Consider the following 21558-nt stretch of genomic DNA (forward strand, 5'->3'; position numbering starts at 1 on the left):
GTGTAAGTGAGTTGTTTTTTTTTTTTTTTTTTTTTTTTTTTTTTCCTGTTACAAGGCTGTGCAGCCCAGAGCTGCTCTTAGATTCTGCTTTGTGCTCTGCTCGGTATCAGAAATGTGCTGGCACCCAGAAAACACCTCCAGGGTCAATGTAACCTCTAGATTCACAACATGGCACACATTTCTAATCCTCTCAGTATCTGTTTGAATATAGTTGTGTAGGTTTTTCAGAAAAACATACCCCTAAGACCACCAGCACTGTAACATTGTGGAGAGCAGGCGGATCCTAAGGAGTCACTATTCCCTGGAACTGTTTCCCACAAAATGCACAACTTGCGCTGGGAGTTGAGCTTTCACCTCCTCTTCACCTTTCACAGGGTGTGTGTGCTAACAGGTAAGCCATGGAGTCTCTCATCTTCCTTTGCACTTCTTCTGACCCAAGAAGCCTTATTATTGTTCTCATTTGCCTCTGCTTCTAGCATTTTCCTTGAGGGTCTTTCCAGAACCTGCTAGACTTCACAACTTTCCATCTCAACCTTCCTTACCCTTCATCAAATACTAAGATGCTCCATGTTAGCTCTAGTTTCTTAGCCCCTGGACTGGCTGTTCATTTGGTGCCCCTGAAGTCTCCAGGACAATGTTGTCCCTGGATTTTCCTATCTAGTGTGAACCACACTGTACTGCCTGACTAGGAATGAGGTTGCCTAAGGTAAGGAGTGGTCCTCATAAATCAGGGTATGCAATCCTGTCTCCACAGACATTAAAAACCTCACCAACCGCACAGGCTAGGATTTCAATCACGTGGCGGATCTTCCCTTTTGATTTTCTGAGATCACTTCAGCACAGCCCTACAAAAGCCCAGCCTCGGACCTCTCAGTGACTTAGCAAAATCTATTCCACCTTGAAACCGTGGAAACAGTGAGACATTCAGCATTTACTGCCCAGCTTGGTGTTCCTCTGTTTCCCAGCAAAGCTCAGGCTCCACGCAAATCCATACTGATGTTATCCACACACCTTGTCTTCTTCTTGCCATTGTAGATAGGCAGGGGGCATTGAGCTCTCTCTGATTCTGGCATTTAGGAAAATTTTTTGCCCCTGTTCCTCACCTTATTGCTCAGAGATTGTTTTGTCTGCGTATCTATAAATATATGATATAGATAAATATATCTACATACCTACAGACCTTTCTGTGCTTCTATGTTCCTATATATTTCTATATACACATTTATCTATGTAGATTTTACAGCGGTTTGTACGAGAACCTCCTAGAGCTGGGTAAAGGGAGAGATAAACAAACACCTTTCATTTTTGCCATTTTCAGTGTTACACTCATGGGAAAAATGAGGGCTTTTACGTCTTGGGACTGCATTGAACGCTAGAAATACCAGCCGTGGGGTTTACCAGGTCTGCGGTGGATGATTTCAAAGCCAGCCTCCTGACATCTATGTGGCTTAGTGGCATCTGTCCCACTGTATGACATTCATACGTGTTCCCAGGGCACATCGACTCAGGAAGAATCAATGAATTTAGACTGCTAGAACACAGGCAATGATCTCTGAAGAGAGGCTAGTTTCACTGATAACTGCTCAAAGTTTTCGCGACTGTGTTCTGAAGACAGTAATGTCTGAATTTCTTAATTATTTTGAAAATGCACTACTAGATTATACCTGACTCCCAAAAATGTTTTGTCCAGGAATTGGGACATTTTTTTCAGTAACTGCGTCTTTTTTGTTTTATTATTTTAGAGGGATATTGTCATTCTTGAGATGAGAAATATGACTCCTGTATTTGTACTCAGGTGGCACAGGTAGCGTTAGGTTCCCCTTGTGCTCACATTGATGCTTACAGTAATTCATCAGTTAACAGATAGGCAGCATCTTTGGACTATCATCGTTCACTATGAACACACAGAGATAAATTTATACAACAGGTATCTATGTCTTCACTATCTGACAGTGACTTAAATCTTACACTATTGTAAACCAATGTAAACCCCAGCAAAGCTGTCAGGAGAGAATGTCAAGGCTGCAAAAAACCAATTCTGATGTAGGAAATACAACAATGCAGCTTCCTTCCAGCACACACAGGGTAAAAGTTCATTAATCAAGAGGTCACAGACTTTCTCCCAAGGAGCTATTGCATTTATAACAGTAGTGGGGTTCCTTCCTATACGCATGCATTTTAATAGCATATTAGTACCATGCACAGCCGTGAAATTATGCTGGTGGCAATAACTGGAAGGGTATGGTCTTTGGGAGCGGTATTTCACCTGAGGCTGATGGAGTTTCCTACAGTGAGGAGGTGGGTTTGAGCTGGAAGAGGGGGCGCTCCTGTCTTTTACATTCTTTGCCACCTGTCTAAAAGCACGTCATTTCGGATAACCAGCAAGCGTTCAAGCTGGAAGCAGACCTGAGCAGCACCATTCAAAGGCAGATGCGACTCAGCACAGACCACGTTTTTGAAATAACCCCAGGTCACCACTGAGATGAATTAATAGCAGAGCCCAGGGAACAAGGACTTCTGCCCGAATAACAGTAAAAATCCTCCTCAGCTGGTCATATAAATCCCCAAAAAACCTGAGAACAATGAGAGCCTCTGCTAAGTATCTGACTGGGAGCGAGACCCGGCAAACTGCTGTCTCAGAGAGAAGAGGAGACCTCCTTCCCAGTTTGGGCAACAGCATACATTTTATGCAGCTAGGAGTTTCATCAAATTAGCCTGCTTGTTCAAATTAGAGGGGAGGGAGCAGGGAAAAAAGGGCATCTGAAAGGGAACACAGCAGCTGAGTTGAAAGCTCTGGCCACTTATTTAAATAAGCAGTTTCAGCTAATGCAGGCTCCCAGAGCTTTCAAATAGCTCTTTGTGTGCCCCAGGAACACCTGTCTCTCCCTCTCTAATTGCACTTTAAAAAAAAAAAAAGGTAGAAGAAGGAGAGCTAGGAGTACTTTGGGTGCCTCGGACTCAATCCAGTCTGTTGTCTCCTGTCCACTGCTGCCAGGGATGGGATTACCCAAAGAAATCGTCACAGCCCAAGCAGCAGCCCAGCATCTTTCTCAGCCAGGCCTGCGGTCTCAAGTTGCTCCCCCTGATTTGAAAAGGAACAAAATTAGGTCTGTACCCCAAATGCAAACTGGAACAACTATAGGGAAAGGGGAATGCGCAAATAAATTGAAATACATGGACCTTCTTATTGTCACTCTGAAATACTGTTGGGAGAAAAGGTCTAGTCACGCGGTTGATATTCCCTGTAGCATTTACCATTTCTGAACATGTTTGTTATTGCCTTCGTTTTTTTTTAGTATCTCTTTACCCTTTCACTCTGACACTGCATTTTCTGCCGTATAGATGCCTAGCTGTGTGATCGCCACTTGCCAATCCAGAAATTGCATGTTATGAATGAAGGGGATAAAATTAAAGGAAAATCTTAAAAATAGGACACTAGAGAGAGGCTGGGGTGACCTAAACCAAACTCCTACCTCTGCTGCCTGTTTCCTTGAATCACAACCCTCACGTTCAGGTGAAGACCACAAACTCCTTAGGGCTGCTCTAGAGCTGGTCCGTGGGATGGAGATGAAAGCGCGTGGGCAAACGAGTTAATGAACAGCTTCCCTCACCGGCAGCGGGTTCATTACTGCTTGTGGAGTGCTCTCAGTTATTATAACACGATGGGCTACACAAGTGCCTGGGTTAATTATAAACAAAAATTAGCTCCTGGAAAGCCCAACATTACTTTGTATAAGCCAGGATAAAAAAGGCTTTCACACTATCCACTCTCATCTTTTTCTCCAGGACATTTCCTCTTCTTTTTTTATTTTTTTGCTTCCCCATCTACTACTCAAGCTAACACTACGAAACTCTGTTAAAATTCCATCTTCTCAGCTTGTTTCCCAGTCCGCATGTCCATGGTTTTTGAGGCAGCATTTCCTATTCAGAGGGCAGCCTTGTTGCAAACAGCATGTGCCACTCCTGTTGGCTTAAACGCTTTTAAATAAATCATTCCTGCATCCTAATTGCTTCCTGGCGGTTTCCAGAAGAACCTCTTTATGTCTTGCTGTTTTCTTAATCTGTCACCTCCTTTACACCTGCTCAGGCTTTTCGAACAACTCCAGTCAATTCCCAAGGCAGATGTCTGCGAATCAAGAATTAAACCTCAGCTAATTTCTGAGGGCGAGGCGAATGACCTGCTGCTGCAAGCTTACATCCACTCAGACGGCAAACGGACTCACTGATTTGCAGTTTTCCCACCCTACTTGTTTCAATTCACCTTTTTATTGCAAACCGCCTTCGCCAGACCTCCGGGTCCAGTTTATCAGCACTGAGTAGGGATGGCAGAGGGATCGTTGTGACTTTTGGGGACCACATGACACTCATTGATCAGCTAAACCTTGGCCAAGATCCAAAGCCTTCTCCAGCAGTGGCTGTGAGGGTGCAACTGCCTTGAAAAGTTTGGTATTTCTACCAGGATTTAGAGCAAAAGAATTTCCTCATCATCAGCTCGATTCTGCCTCTCACCCAGGCACCGTGTGGAGACAGCCTTGATTTAGGGCAGCTGAAGAGGAAATATATTCTCCCTTTAAAAAGATCTCCAAAAACACCACACGGTTCATCCCAGGGTATCTCCTTGATGCTGAATGCTGTTGTCAGGAGTGGAAAGGAATACATTTGATTATTATTTATTATTCGAAGATAGCATTATAATGCCATGGGTGCACATGGTGATTACCAGGATAACATTTTCCTGGGGGTTCAGCTCCAACAACTTTGTTGGATTTCCATCCCAGTCGGTGGGAGCTGAGGTGCTGAGCTGAAGGCAGGCTTATTTCTGGGCAGGATTAGGACCAACCCTGCTTATAGATGACATGATACAACAGGGAAAAAAAAAAAATCTTTTTTTTGGCTCTTTCCACAAGGTGCTGTTCTGGATTTACTTGATTCCCTAAAGCTTTTATTAAATCAGATGTTTCAAATCAGTATAAAAAATTTCGAAGCTGACGTGGGAAATACAACACTCTTAGCTTGAAAATCATCTCTGTTTATTTGGATTCTTGAACCTGATTGATTCTGATATCCTATTGAATAAACAAGGATGCAGAGGGACTCTGAAGAATTATAGGATCCTCAATTTCTGCCAGGAAGGACAATGGTACAAGTAGGAGTCTTCATCTTTATTTGCTTCTGTCCAAAGCACCCCAAAGCCAGTCACACCAGGGTAGGAGGTCAGCACAACGTCTCTGCAACACTGAGACATAGCTTTCAAGTTTCAACCCAATTCCTTTGATCTCTCCTTCCCTAATAAAGAATCTCTGCCCCCTCTGCAGGCTGCTTCTCTCCCTTCACGTCTTCACTCCCTCTCCTCCTGGCACCAGTCTCTTGAGCTGCTCCTGGCCATCCTAGATGGAGCCACAAGCGTGGTGGGAAGATGTTTTTCAGTCTGCAACAGCTGGGGTTGCAAAACTGCTGGTCATCAGGGAGAGGATCCATAGGACAATCCTTCTCTGACCCTGTAGAGTGTGTAGGACTCTGTCTGTACTGTGAGATACACTCCACATGTTGCTCCCAGCTCTGATCCTCCATGCAAAGAAGAACATTCCTGTATAAGGAATTTGGCTGCTGCACTCACGGTAATGGGAAGGTCCAAGCATGCGAGAGCTCCAGGGATTTATTATTATTTTCTTTTTAAGCATATTCTTCTAAAAAAGGGCGTTGAAGTGTGATCCATCTTTAAACAACTTCAAGAAGTAAAAATGGTTGGTAGAGATAGTTCAGCACAATCTGAGTTGAAATGGGTTTTTCACGCCACTTTCAAAAGCTCTCCCCCGGTAATTTAAATTCTTCAGTAATTGCCGTAATTCTTCATATTGCAACTGTTTCACAAGGTATAAGCAGGCAGTGAGCTATGCTCAGCGCTGAGCTTTTCTCCTCACCTTCATTTGCCATCCTCCAGCTGCAGCGTGCTTTGTCCCGCTGTGCCTTGTCTGAAACAGGGCTTGTGCTTCCCCTTGGCAAAGGCCGATTGCTCTCCTTTTAGCATCTACGTGGTAACTAACATGAGGTGCAAACCAAGATAAGACAAGACATTTGGATGTTTCTGCATGTGTTATGTCGAGATAAAATGTGGGGAGGCAGAAGGGAGATTTACAGCATCGGCTGACCTGCTAACACACATTAAAACCACTTATCTCATCTTCATGTGGAATTTTTTTTCCCACTTATCCTGAATTAGCCATATGTAGTAAACCAGCATTTTTTCTTTCGTTTTTTTCTCTTCGAAACCAGGCTCCCTGGCTTCTGGAGGGGGATTCCCTTTCTTACTAGTTTTCTGGGAGGTTTATGCCATCAGTAGAGGCCCAGAAAAATGTGTACTGAGACATCTTCAAAAACCTCACATGACCATTTGCTTTGAGGATCTGGAAGAAAACTAGTTTAAAAAGTGAACTCTGAAGTAGTAGTAGCCTGTTGTAATCTGTGGGGTTTTGACAACTCGCAGAGAGCACTAATAAGTTCACTCTTAAGATGCTTCTCCAAGTAACAAGGTACATTATTTTTACTTAGCCTTGGCTGTATTTTTGTCATTCTGTTCCTGTGTGCTTTTCTGAACAGAAACCAGACGAAATTCAGCACTGTTTGGGAACAACTCATTACAGCAGATTGTGTAATTACTGGTAAAGCAAACAGAAATCACCTTGCTAATCAACAGGGAATACAGATGGAAAAAAAAAATTAAAGTAATCATAAGCCATCAATATTTACTTCACACAGCAAGTTTTTAATTGTCACTTAAAGACAATCCAACACAAGGGCATAATTTAATTCAATTTGATTTTTAACTAGGGATAGAAAAACTGTTTCAAATTGTTCATCTCAAACTCTAAGACTATTAGCTGCTTCCTAACTCATCTGGCAGTGATGTATCTGAAGTAGAAATCTTAGAGCCAGTGCTTTCCAGGAAATTATCTTGGAAAACGCAGTATCTGTAATTTTTTAAGCATTCAGTGAAAATGATGATGCATTTAATGACTGGACATCCATGAGCAGTTCTCAAACAAGCAAACCGGAAATTTGGCAGTAAACAGGGAATTCTGAAAGCTGATCAATGAGGAACACAGATCTCTAGGTAGAAACCGAGCAGCTCCAGGCAAACACCAGAAACACTGTGTTCCAACCATTCACAAAAAGCAGGGGAGAAGGGGGGAGAGGGTGGTTCTAAATGTACATGTTATTTTATTTCTAGAAAAGCACCTACAAAATCCCGCCTAGTGGACTCGTTGAACAGCTCATTTCAGATGTCTGGCCTCCAAATCCAAGGCTGAGCCTTGCTTGAACTATTTTGCAGACAGACATACTGCTTAAAGCTCTGCCTCCGCGGCGGCAGAGCAGGCTCTCTGGGAAAAGGGAAGGAAGGAGCAATCCTTCTCCATGGGGAATCAGCTGCAGAGAAAACCAAGGACATCAGGACAAATACCGAGAACTAAAGATGATCTTCCTCTCCCCGCTGCAGGAGATAGCACTAGGCCCATTGCTGGAGATGGCAGAAGGGGAAAGTGGATTGTCAGCATGTCTAACAAACAAGTGGCTTAAGAAAGTATCTTTCCCCAAGTATCAAATCTTGAAAGATGGGATAATCTTAGAAAGAACTGGTGGAGAAACCCTCATCTCCCCTCATCCCCAAAACCAGTAAATAACAATTGGGGGGTTGTTTTTAAGCTTGGCTTGGGACTAACTTTTGGTCGATTAAATCGAGCCCAAAAGCTGCAATGGAGATGACGGATTTGTGATAACGGACTTTTGCGGAGATGACATTAGTGCCCAGTTTAGAGGATTTTTCTGTATGCCACAGGCAATGAAACTTGACTGTGACTTTTTTTCCTGGGCGTTCTTACTAATGAGGTAGGGACTTTACACCCCTTTCCTGAGAGCTTTCTCGTGACACTTTCTGTAGGGGTGCGGGTCTCTCCCTTCTGCCTTCAGTGCATGATCCGCAAGTGAAGAAGCTGTTGACTGCAACACCTCCAGATTTTGAACGACGCTAAGCTCCAGACTGATGCCTTTCCTGAACTGACCACTGCTATGGAATAACCCATCTGCTGTCAGCAGAGACTGGGACATAGCTCAGAATTAATTGGCTGAAGCTCAAACTAGATAAGCTCAAGATAACATTTATAGGTTAGAGGAAACAACTGAAAGGAACACCAAGCATGTCACCAGTGTGCATAACCGGTGGAGTTTTTCTGCCCCCTGTTTTAAAGCCGAACTGTCTCTGCCTGTCGCAGGACACACCTGGTCAAGAGCAGTTTTCATAAGCACTCAGTTTGAATGCTGCGAGCTCTACCACCAGCCAAGTTCAGACTCCTTGTTTAATCCGCTTTGTACGAAGAGGTTTTGATTGCATGAATGCTTGGAAAGTATTTATTCTTTGCAAAAATATTTGCCTGTGCATCCTAGCAAAGAGGATTGTGCACAAACACCATTCCTGATCGTGACACTGATGTCTGTCTACACTTTGGCTACACCATGGTCTCTTCTTTTCTGTCATTTGGAAAGAGCTGTGGACTGAGTACCCTTCACTCCAGTTCAGGAGCATAGAGAGGCTACATTTGCAGTGTGGAGGTGGGTTAGTTTTAGCAGCATATTTGTTATCTGCAAGGAGGCAACACGTATAGATGTACATTAATGGAATTCGTTTAGCATATCCAAATTTCATCAGACATCTAAGGCATCTTTCCCAGGTGCCCTAAGTTAAAATGAGCCTGTGTTTTGATTACTCTCTTCTCCAATTCTTCCAAAGGAATCTGTTGCAGTGTTGTTGATAGAACTTTATTGTATTGCAATGTATTTAAAAGCACTCCCTTACAATTTTGCTTCACTAGCACACTCCTTTGCGAAGCCCATTATTAGAGATCATCCTTTAGGGATTCTGCATCCAGCAAAAATAGCTCTCAGTTTGTGGATTACTGTGTGGTTTTTTGTTCAGGCTTTGGAAGACAGAATTTTCTTTAGTAATCCACAGTTGTCAGATGGAGACTTTGCTGTTCCACTGGCCCAAATCAGTGTCAAAGGTCTTTCACAAGGCAGGGTAAGTCCAAAAAAAAAAAAAAAAAAAATTCAGCTGCAATATGCTTAAACCGCCTCTAGGTTCATTTCCCATTTAGAAGTAGTGAATACTTGCAAATTTTGAGCTGGTTTTATGAATTATTCACAGCAGAAAAAGGATTCTGAGTTGCATTTGTACAATGAGAAAACACAGATGATAGCTGGTTTCACATGTCCAATGAAAAATCAACTATCGCAGCTTGAATTTTGAATACCGATACCAAACTGCTAATGAATAATTTGCAGATCAGGAATTTTTAAGTGAATAATTTTAAACAAATAAATTTGAGAAAATCAGACAAGTGGTTCATCTGCTTCTTTTGGAGCTGCTAATTCACCCATTCACTCCCTTCTGCAGCTCAGTTGCAGTGATTTGGTTCTCAAAGGACCAAAAAGAAAATGTAAATTGAAGTAGAAAGTGTGCTGGAAAAAATGATAGCATGTTGCTCTGTCAATGCAGAGTGGCAGGGTGTGTGAGCAATAGGGTAGGAGAAGAGCATCTGTTCAACCCGCTAAAAATACAGTACCGGGTTCTCGTAATCCACATTGGGAAACGACTTTGAAGAAAAGAATGGGGCATGGGGAAAAGCTTTATTCACCAAGAAGACTAAGGAAAGCAATTTCCTCAAGTCAATCAATAACTAAGGACACTCAGGGGTAGAGATCAAATTTTGTTTTATCAGAAGCCTGCAAAATAACATATTTAAAAATGGGTTAAGAAAATAAAAATCTCTGGGTCAGTACGAAGACCCTGGGGTAGGTTTTCTCTGCATAAGGGAGTCCCAAGGCCCCGTGGTCCCCTTTCCCCCATAGAACCCTTTTATGCCGTATGTGCTCTGGATGGGTGGCAGGGCAGGGGAAGTCCCTTTCCCCAGCCCACCTGCCTCTACAATTATACTCTTTCATTATACTCATGAATGCCACCATTAAAAGGTAAACATGTAACTAAATTTTTGAGTTACTGACTTTGCATTCTTGTGTAATCCTGTTCCAAGGGAGTTTTTCGCATGGAGAACAGAATCTAACTTAGTTTTTATTTTACTCTCTTTGGTATTAATTAGATGTCATACTACAAAGTATGTGTTTGTAACAAGAACTCAGTTGATGAGTTAATGATGCAGCAGAACTCCAAACTGTTTCAGTGAATTCATCATGCAAAGTGTTGCTCCTGTCAGGATGACACCTACTTATAGCTGTGACAATACTCAGCCCTCATCCTTCATCCCTTCTAGTCTTTAGAAGCTCATCAAAAAAATAACTCCAATAACAATTTCCTGGAAGCCCAGATAATACTTTAGGTGAGTCCCGTTAGTCCCATTTTACAGAAGGAGAATCCAGGAAAGAAAAGTTATGTCACTCGACCTAACCCACAGGAAGCCCAGTTTTCAGGGGTGGGCTATAACTTAGGAACCAGTGGTTTCCAATTTTGTGGTTAGAAAATTAAATCAGGCCTTCCTCTTCTCTTGAAGGTAATCTGTGAGAAATGAGTGCCTTCCCTTTAAGAGGTTTCCAAGCATGTATGCAAAGAGGAATTTATGACCTACAATTTATGAAAAGAACTTCCTTTTCATAAATCCATTTATTAAAGCTTTGGAGAAGATTCCGAAGGCTCTGATCCAGCAGTGCACTTAGACGTGTCCATAACTTCAAACAAATAAATCATCCCATTGAAGTGCTTTCCTGGTCTGGGGCCAAAGAAAGCGCAGTTCTCCCCTGAGTCAAGGTTCAGATGTAAAATGAGGAAAAATAATACATCAAAAGTTTAATAAGTTACACAGTCATGGCAGATCTCTGCCAGCCTTCCACATTAATACCTCAGGCTAATAAGAATTGGCCTCAGGAAGATAACTGCCTCCTTATTGATACGCTGTGATGAAAAGCTAAACCTCATCTGGAGGATGTGGTGGTGCTGGGTTTTCCTGAGTTTGACAAGTCCCACGTTCAGGCAATATGAATCTTAGGAGGGGACCTGCCTGGTACCAGCTACACTCCTGGGGCATGAACTCCCTTTTGTTCAACTATTACTTGCTTTTAAGGATTAACCTCGTAGGAGAACTAAACATTACGATATTTCAAGGATTTGGAGTATTTTGTAAGGTTTTGTATTAGTGAGATCACTTTGACAAGAGGACTGTTCACACCTTTTTCTAGACTCCTTCACTGGTAAATACTTGAGAGACTGTACTGAACATACTGTTACGTGTTGCTGGCAGCCTCGCCGGGAAACTACGCCAAGGACAGCTTCTCTAATCTGCTGAAAAACTTGTGTGTCGAGGTCATGTGCAGAGCAGTCGGAGGTAACCAGACCTTGTGCTCGCTGGAAGTGTGGAACGAGATGTTAAATGCTAAAAGAAAGAGCATGTTCCTAGGGATGAGAAGGGAATGTGACTCACATTAGCAGGGTGACACCTCTATGTAATGACCCAGCCGTCTCCCCTGCTCTGGCAGGCTGATTCCTGGGGATGCATGGCTACATATCAAGGCCTCCTTCGAGCTTTGCCTACGCTTGATACTCAGAATCAGAGTGACAGCTGTCATTTTGCAAAGGCAAAGCTGCCAGACTTCAGAGCCCATTCTTACACATTGTGAAATCCAACACAAGAAGCATCGTAGTTCCAAAATGTTACTTACATCTACAATAAGGAAGTCCAGCCAGCACCAGGCATTGGTGAAATACTTCTTGAAGCCATAAGCCACCCACTTCAGGAGCATTTCCAAGACGAAGATGTAAGTGAATATTTTGTCAGCATACTCCAGCATGGTTTTTATGTTTTTTCGATCTTCAAGGTAAATATCTTCAAAAGCCTGGAAGTAAGAAATATTGATTAAAAACTTCTCCTAAGCTGTGTTGGAAAGCATCAGTGCTGCCCTGCAAGTCTGTAGTATTATTTTATGTGATATCATGTACTGTCTGCGATTTCTGATGTATTTTAATGTTACCATCAGAAAGAGTGCACAGGCACAAATAGGGCTGACTCTAACCGTCTTTCCCTTACGATGGACACATACCACTTAGCTGTCTCTCGGCAACCTCTACTGGCTGTACCAACTTGAATCCTTGAAGTCTAAGAGCTTAGGCACCCTAAATTTGGGAATGTGAATCTGTGAGCAGGATGCCACCCCAAGCTGCCCAAGGGGATCATATCTCAGCTCCTGCTGGCTTTGCCACTGCTATCGGAGCTCCTCGGATGTCCCAGGGCATAGGACACCTGACTTTAGGAGGTGGAATCTGACCCTTATACTTAGTCAAATACATCTTGTTGCTAATGATGATAAATCGGGTTATTAACCTGCCTGTGTTATAGAGCACCAGTGCTCCCCGGTTTCTGTTCAGCCATCACATTTCAAATAGCTTCAGCTATCTGCCTCAAGAAACACGCATTATTATTCACTTAACAGAACAATTATGTTTTAAAGGTCAAGGAATCTATCTACCCAGCTCATCTGTCTCTCTAACTGATCTTATGCAGGGCATCATGAAAGGGCTTTCAGTATCTGTATCAAATACAAGCAACTTAATAACTCCTTTAAAATATTTAAGACACGAACCAATATGCCCAGTAAAATAAAACAAATAAAGTTGTCTCATAATTTAGCTTTCACTTTATAATGCACATCAAATAAAATGCAGGATCCTAGTGTCAGGGTTGGGGTTTCCAAGTTGAGCAGTGGTTACGGTTTTCTTCCCAGCTACTCTAGCGACTCTCATTACACAAGCTGCTCCCCTGTCCCTGTAACCTGGATAACCCAAGCTTTGACATATGACTTTTGTCCCATCGTGTGACCCGGAGCACTCAGCAGCAAGAAGCAGCATTATTTGAGAGGGTGCGTGTTAATCATCTTAATTATCTGCATCTACATATTTCAAGATCTGTAGCTACTTTCTGAGAAACTTCAAAAAGTTAGCAAACACCCAGTGCCTGGAGCTACAAGAAGTGTGTTACTTGTCACTCAGGCAGTCACACTGCTCTTTTCCCTGCCAGAGAACAGTAATTAAACTGACAAGAAAACTTTGGCAGCCTGTGCCAAAGCTTGTCCATTTGTCCCCACGCTTTGGGGTGATGTTTTCACTGCAGCTCGGTCTCCTATCTTGCCTTCAAAAATGATATTTGAAGGGTGTGAAAGAGCTGTTGGAGAAAGCCACAAAAACAATACACAGAGAGACTGGACTTTATCACTTCTTGTAGGGCCTCACTCACTTTGTCAGATGACTTGCTGTACTTTGCAATTACTGCAAAAATAACAACAAACTATTTTAAGTGATTTCCTCCTCTCCCTCCTTTGCTCTCCTTATTTTCTACCAACTTGTCAGAAAGTACATTGTATTTTGTCCACTGAAAGCACACTGTGAGTCAGGAAACAGCTTAATAAGGGATGAAAAATACGCTGCCTGAACGCCTCAGATGCGCTTTACTTCTGCACAAGTTGTGGATACTACCCAAACAGCAAAACTCCAGTGCTTTGCATTTTTTCATGATGACAATAGATGAAACCTTTGCAATATAAAGCATCATTAAGGTTTTTTTCTTCTCTTTATGTGTTAAAAGAGTTGAACAAGATACCTGCAGTGTTTTCCACAATTACTGTTAAAACACGGGCTCCTCGTTTGGGTGCTCATGGCTTAAATGCGTAAAAGGGGGGTTGGATCTTTTGCGGTAAGCTTAGAGTTATATTCTGATGGTTTCAGTATCAGACACAAATACCTACCCACTTTTAAGCTCCTTAAGAACTTAGCGTGTCCCAGAGGTGTAGCCAGGTGACCTCAGGTTTTGGAGGACCTCACCCCAAAATAACAGAAGAAAAAAGCTGTGTGTTGCCCCAGTCCAAACACTGAGGCGCAGTGAGAAAACGCAGCATGATTCGCCCTTATACAGAGTTACACCGGCAAAACTGAAATTCACAAAAATGAATGCGTGCCATGAAAACTAAATGAGATTTATACCGCAGTGTTCGGTATCTAAGGCACGTTTAATTACATATGTAAGGAAGTGTATTCATCTAAAGTGTATTATAGCAAGCGATATGCCCCCTTCAAAATGTGTTAAAAAATTAACATGCTGATTCTCAAGCTGGTGCAAAAACTGTCAGACTCCATTGATCTCAGCAAAGCTATGACAATTTTCAGCAGCCTACTATTTACCCAAGTTTTTTAGCCTCTTACTTTTCGTAACGAGATATAATCCTCTGGGTGAAATTTCAGCCCATCCCTGGTGGACCTGGAGAACAGTCCATTCCTTTCCTTTTTGCATCAACGTTTATGTATTTCCACCTTCTCGTCTCCCTGCAGCATCTTTCTTTAAACCACGTAAACCCAGAACTTCTGTGCTTTCCTCTTTTTTTAGGCCACTGATAATTTGCGTTTCTCTCCTCTGGAGTTTCTTCAATTAGCCCATGTCTTTCCCAAAGTACAATGCCCAGAGCTGAAGCTATTGCTCCAGCTGAGGCCTCCTTGATGCCAACCGGAGTGGAAGAACATGCTTATTTATACAGCCCAGTGGGGTGTTCAGCTTTTGTGCAGGGCTGTGATGTAGTTTACTCTGTCCTGTTTGTTGCCTGTTCTCTCCCCAGCTCTCTTTAGTAAATCTGCTACCTTACCGCTCACCTTGCATCACGTCTTTCTGCCTGTGATTGCCTCTGATGAGGTGAAGCAGGCATCTTTCTAAGTTGATGTTCTTTTTATTATTTAAGGTAGATTCATCCATTTGGCTGAAGTGAATCCTGACCTCCAGAAATACACAGATAACCTGTCCAAACGTGGCACTGTCTGCAAATTCCTCCATCATGAAGGAGATCAGTGACCATCAGACCAAAGCCTGGAGAACTCTTGACACTCCTTCGCTTTACACCCAGATAAAACCACTGACTTCAGCGACATTCCTGGCATGAGCAACATAAATATATGCTGCCATCTCTATGAGGAGCCCAGGGTTGAAAATACTGAGAGGATAATCCCAGTGTGTAGTGGGATCTCAGGAGGAGAGGATCCCTTATCAGAGTCCTGGGCAATGACCTAGCAGCCTCCAGGCGTACACATTCTTTCAGATGCAAACAGGAGGTATCTGTGCGGAGAAGGTGCAGTGTTTTAAGCTAAGGTGTATTCAGTCCGTGACAGGAGCCCACTAGCTCTATGGGGAGCACTGATTCAGTGTGCCCTGCGCCTTTTATGATTTTGCTTTGCTGGTTACAAAATGCAATTAAAAAAAAAAAAGAGAAAAGAAGAAGAAAAAAGCCATCCCTGGAGCAAAATGCGAGTCTCCAGATGGGAACTGCAATAGAGCTGTTCTGGGATGCTGAAGTAGTAACTCTGGGATACATCCTCACACAGATTTGCTTTTCACAATGTGTGGACATCATGATTTTATGTTATAACAGGAGAAACCTCCCCACCATACGGTAAACACAGGTGAAATCAGAAAAGCCGAAGACCTGTTTAGCCCCAAACATGCTCTGCTTTGAGAAATGATCAGTAAGGGCTCAGAAGATGTTAGAGAGAGCTAACTGGAGAACACCTCTGAGACCCATAACCACCTTCAACCAGGTAGGAAATCCTGTTACATTTACCAGGGCTCCACTGCTCAGCAGGATCATGAATATGATGAAAGTTTCAAACCAGTTGTGTTCAACAATTCTGTAGCAGGTTTTCCGCAGCCTCCACCAAATTTTGCCTGGAAATTTTGTGATGTCCACTAAACAGCATGGGAAGAATCTCACGCAAACTGAAAAGAAGCAAAAGGAAAACAAAGCAATGGTTAAAAAAACCCAAAACATCTAATTATTAAAGTTGCAATAAGGAGCTGCTACACAAGATTTCTTCTAGCAATAGGCTGCCCCATGGAATCTACCCTCCCTTGTTTTTCTTACCAACCTCTTCTGCTCTGCCTTCCATTTCCCCCTCTCACTCCTCTATTAAAAAACATTCAAAATCACTTAAGCCATGCCCCAGTAATTTCTCCCAATGATTTTTATGATACAGAGTATATTGGCATGAATCACCAGTGCCCTCGGTGGATCACAGTGTTAGCTAAGCTCAGGCAGCGCCCCTGCTCAGGACTCATCACCCTAGCAGATATCATCAATGGTTTCCACATCCTTTTGAATGGAGGAAGGATATTTCTTTGTACTATGATACCACTCATTACTGATTAAAAGTGGCAATCCAATGAAAGGGAGATGAGGGGAGGAGGTGCTACTGTTTAGATGGGACAGGTGGGCTGAAAAGACAGTAAAAGCGGGAGCAGATTTTTATCTCTTGGACTCTCATGAGCTTAAATGAAGCATTACAACTTTAGAAACATATTTAAGTGGTTAAAACCCCTCTGACGTCAGTAGAAATTTAGCTATCCTGCCCACAGCAGGTTCTCCACCAATGCATCATAGCACTTTCTGACCTTAGTGACAAATATTGTGTGATAGTTAAATGCTGTGGTCATAATGGGGACCAGACAAGGATTTCTGATAGGAAAAACCACAGCCATTCTTGGTTTCCTTGGCAACATTCATTTGTTATAGCAAAAGGATCCTATCATTGGTAATGGACAGATCTGTCTCTCCCATTTCTAAAAAACACCACATGCATTGCCTTGTGCTGAGTAGAACATCAAATTGTACAGCAGGACACCCTGGTACTCAGCACTCGTACTTTGCCAGGCTGCCCAATCAGCCTTACGTCAGGAAATTTAGCTCAAATTTCACAACACTCACTGATGAGAATGACCCTCAGAAACACCTTCGTTTTCAAAGAGCAAGCTTTTTACCCTACCTTTAATCCATGTGTTGTATAGAAAGAGACTTAGCTATGCAGCTTTATGAGTCCCATCATGAGGAAAAAAATACTAGGGCCAACTGCTTCTGTAGCTGAAAGGTGGCCAAGGTCACTGACATCTCTTGAAGCATGCAACAACTGCTTAGAAATGACAAGGGAGGACATTTCACTATGATGATGTAATGCAATGCTGTTGCAAGTAGAAATAATATTTAGGCAAGGAAGCTCGGGAAAGGAAGAGAGTGAGTGCCAAGGTTTTGCAGACAGCAGATGCTCCTAATTCAAGGTGGCATAACTGAGGCGCTTGAGCTGCATGTGATATGCAAGGAGATCAAGTGCAGCTCCTGGGATGCCAGGATTCCCAAGCAGCTGGAAGTGGGACTGTGCTGACAGTAGGCTCTGCCAGGAGGAATAGAGCTGCTAAGTCCGCTGTGGTCCTCCTGGCATTTCCTGTAAGTTTATATTTTCCCAGATTCCTGCTATGGAGCAGCAGAACTACAGGATGTTTCATACATGAACCACTCCCAGAGCTCCCCTTTTCCTCGCATTTCTGAGATTTTGGGTAGGTGTAGGCTCCTGGCTGCATGAGATTTGGGAGACTAACAGGAACTAACAGGACAGTAAAACATTTATGCAAAGGTAATGGGAGAGTGATGCAAGTAACTCAAACTTCTTGAGAAGGACATGAAAGGATGTCCTACGAGTCACTACTTTTGCTAAAACTAGAACAGTGCTCATAGATGGTAATGCATGTGATCTGGGTGTATTTTAGGAGGTATGTGGAACAGACTTCAGACATGCAATACCGCATGGTATCAGGATCCCTGAGCTAACTATATATTCATATAGCAGCTCTGCTCTAGAGATGCCCATGCAGTACAATTCCACCAGCACGACATGACACAGGGGGCTGTTAGTTGCATCTCTCAGCAGCTGCATTTCTCTGCCGGAAAATTCTTATGCTGCTTCTCATCCCACAACCTGAACGGCCACTACCATCTTTCAGGTGTCTGGTCCACATTCTGTGCTGTTACGCAGGTACACTGGCCACCTCATCGAGCTTTGGATCAGCAAGAGCAAAGGCACAGGCTCAGATCCCTCATTCACCAAGGGAACCACCCAACAATTAGATTGTCCACTACGTTAAGCGTGGATTTCTCATGTTAAGCAGGAATCCCCCTTTGTACTAGAAGCAACTGTTGTTTCTGGCAGAATAAACTTTCCTCAAGCCTACCTTGTTCTCATGAACAGTTTCAATTTGGAAAACATCAGCTTTTCTCTGACTTAAAACATTTGTCCAGAAATATTCCTCTCTTTTTCTCCTGCGTTACTTTTTAGTCTCCTAGATGAATGCCCAGGTTTAGTGAGTTACAGGCAGGATGACATGCTCTGTTGTGCTCTTACAGAGTAAAAATGCTCTGTGAGTACTGCTGGAAAAGGTTAGGATCTTCCAGAAAGTGGTTTTCCCCACCATTAAGACAGCTGATGAATCATTCCCTGGAGGAGTCTTCCTCTGTCTTTCCACTATACAGGGAGTCTACATGATTACGGGAGCCCAGGCACAGCTAAAGTTAGGGGATCACCTTCAAATTAAACACTAATGAGCAGGGCACCATGAGTTCCAAAGTCACTTCATTTGTGATTAAAATACTTACAAAATGGTAAAAACAGGCTATTGCTGATTCAGTCAGCTTTCATCTCATTATCTACATGTACAGAGAGGTATTTTTAAAGGCAGAAAGCCAGATAGGACCATTAATTTTTTTTATGCTCTTTGATGGCTTTCATGCAATTCCGATCTGTAAAAAAGAGTCCTAGTTACTGCCAGTAATACCTTGAAAAATCCAAAATAGCTTCTCAGATGAGTCAGCCCCAAATCACTGTGCCATTAAATCCCATGCTTTTGATTGGGCCCAATTCAGAAATGTTTAGACGAGATTCTGATACAATTACTAATGTCAAGTCGCGCTTCTGTGAATAATCATGCTGGCTAGAATTCATATGAAATCCTATTTTTAACTATTCATAAATCAAACAGAAAAAAAAGAAAATGGAAGGAAAAAAAGAAAACTGACCACAAACAGGTCTTTTAATGAATTGGCTATTTCCATTTCAAATTTTCCGATTTCCCTCACTGACTGTTATTTCATGCCTGTGCTTTTCTGGACTCTCTCGTAATGCTGGTAGCCTACTGTTCTGGTGATCTTGACCCAAGCTTAAATGCTGAATTAGAAACTTCGCACAACCCCAGCAAAAAAAGTTTACCTGACCTTGGTCAGCATTCTAATAGTTTGGTTTGGTTTGGTTTTTTTTTTAACATTTCTGCGAAATCAAAATGTCAAAAACATTTCAATGTGTCTAAGGTATGACCTGGCGAGGGTCTGAGCAATCATAACTCCAGCTGGCCTTTAGAGCAAGGCAGGTGGTCAGCAGAGCCCAACTTCAGCTCTGGAAAGCTACTTTATCCACATGAAGACTATTCATTAACACCAGTTAGCATAGCAAGTGTCAAGGCAGAAGAAACCCTTTGGCATTTCTTGTAGCAAACAGCATTACTCGTACCGCCTTGTCTAACAGGTTTGTGCTGTCCCCCTGAAATCAACGGTAGCAGGGAACACGGTGCGCAGAAGCAGCTGTCCACCTTGTGATTTAGTGAGGTTTTATTTTTTTCCACTGTAATTCGTGGTGGGCTACATCTTTTTTTGAGAAAAACTGACTCATTTCTGCCATGGCCTTTTGAGTAGCAGGTTACTGCTCAACAGAAACACAAAGCAGCAGAAAAAGTCTCCCCAAAGGGTTGAGCTGTTTGCTGGTAAATCAGCGAAGCTGTACTGAGCTGCATCAGTGGTCACCTTGGCCAAGAACAATGTCTGTTTTCAATTCGCATTTCAACATCGCACACCATTTCTCACGAAACAGAGACGTATTTACCAAGAAACCTTTCCAAATGCATCAGTGTACCAAGATATTATCTACTTTTTGTGTGTTTTTCATAACAAGGGAATTGTTCCCTTCAGCCGTTGGGGTGTCCTATAGCGCAATCACCGGCTGTAGATAAAAACGAGTCCTAAACTGCGGCCTCCACTGCAGGTGTGACAGAGAAAGCTCTTACTTAAGCAACTGCCACAGTGACAAACAAGCTATGGGAAAAAACCTGAAAGGCAGGAGGAATTTAATTTACAATGCATTTTGTGTAAATATTCCTTTGGTTCTACACTCACATGGTCCATTATAATCACGGAGCTGTTAGACCTGATTGCATTACCTTGGTTCACTGGGAAAAACATCTCCTTGTTAATGTGGGAGCTATACTGCAAAAATTTTCTCCTGCACGCATGACAGCCAAGCCTATTGATTTCAGGCTTATGAGTAAAGACTAGACAAATCCACTGCTTGATCACACCAATAAACACATCTAAATTTACATTAAATTAGTAGCTGTGTTTTGGATGGATTGCGCTGCTGATTCTCTTAAATAAACCAGGAAGACCAACTCATTTCTTCTGTGCTGTGGTCTGATAAGTCTGATACTCGTGTTCAAACTGCAGTAATTTTGTTACTGCCTTTATGCAGGAGTTCCCAATTATTGGGACACTCATTTTTAAAACACAACAATATTATGCTTAGCTTTGAACGCTGGTCACAGCATTGCTTGGTTTGACACACAGAAAATACAGCTTCCTCAGCATAAACCCAAGCAGGCAGGAATTCCTAACACGGATTTAACATAAATCTACCTGCCAGGCTGGGTTTCTAATGACCAGTCTGGCTAGCTGCCTATGCTCAAGCAAGAAAGCAAGCCTGGCTGCAGTCCCTGTGTGAGACCCCAACGTTCTCCTCATGCTGGAGGGAATACAATCTCTGCAGACCCTCCTCATTTAACCCCCATCTCATCTTCTGGCCCCCCTAAACCACTAGCATGCATGGCTGGGTTTTATGCTAACTAGGGCTAACACGGAGATTTACTGTTACCGTCTCCAATGTTTGAATACTTGAGACACACATGGAGATTTGAGTCTTTTCTTGTGTATACAACTGGGCGCTGCTGAGAGACTGTCTGACAAAGCCACAGTCTGCCAGGTGTTTTTACTCTTCCAAGGGCTTTACAAGGGTACATTTCTTGTTTATCAAAACATATCTTCTCAGAGGTCACTACAAATAACTGTGCGACACCTTGAAGCGAAGGCTGTGGGCAGCCTGGTCTACCACCGATGTCAGCCTTGCTTTGAGCAAGGGTGGATGAGTTGAAATCTAGAGGTCCTGTCCAACCTGAATTAATTTAATTCTGTACATGGAATAGGACTGTAAGAGTCTCATGATGCCTGAAAATTGTACAAAATACTAGCACGTCCTTCCTGATGGAAAAACACACTCTATCCCAGCTGTTACGGTTAGAGGAAAGTGATGCTCTAAACTTGGGTTTCTTCTTTGATTTTTTTCTAGGATGACAATTAACACATTTTGCTGGGCTTGTTTTGGTTTTACTTTGCTTTTAAACATTATCTGGTGGTGGTCCCTGTAGCTCAGTTTAGATTTGTTCAGTTTAATAGTCTGGTTTTGCTCCTCTTCACTTTTTAATTTCTAAACAGCCGCTAACTGCGGTTGGGGAGGGCATGATGCGGATCCCACCATTAGCGCGTGATCCCACTTCATTAGTGCAGATCCCACTTCAGCGGGTGGCATTTTCCAGCTGCGATAATTGTCCCTAC

The 21558-nt window shown here is 42.7% G+C and overlaps 1 protein-coding gene across 1 annotated transcript in view; it reads right to left on the reverse strand.

The window, feature by feature from the left end:
• LOC104488967 (sodium channel protein type 5 subunit alpha-like) overlaps window positions 1-21558 on the reverse strand; it is a gene marked incomplete at its 5' end in the record, with an annotated part of 56509 nt that overhangs the window by 23690 nt on the left and 11261 nt on the right. The window contains 2 exons of the mRNA XM_010131075.1: window positions 11719-11892; window positions 15649-15803. Coding sequence (XP_010129377.1) covers window positions 11719-11892; window positions 15649-15803 — 329 coding nt within the window. The remainder of the gene's footprint in view (window positions 1-11718; window positions 11893-15648; window positions 15804-21558) is intronic.

This window comes from Buceros rhinoceros, unplaced genomic scaffold (assembly GCF_000710305.1).
Source record: "Buceros rhinoceros silvestris isolate BGI_N320 unplaced genomic scaffold, ASM71030v1 scaffold10892, whole genome shotgun sequence".
In the NCBI taxonomy this organism is placed as follows: domain Eukaryota; kingdom Metazoa; phylum Chordata; class Aves; order Bucerotiformes; family Bucerotidae; genus Buceros; species Buceros rhinoceros.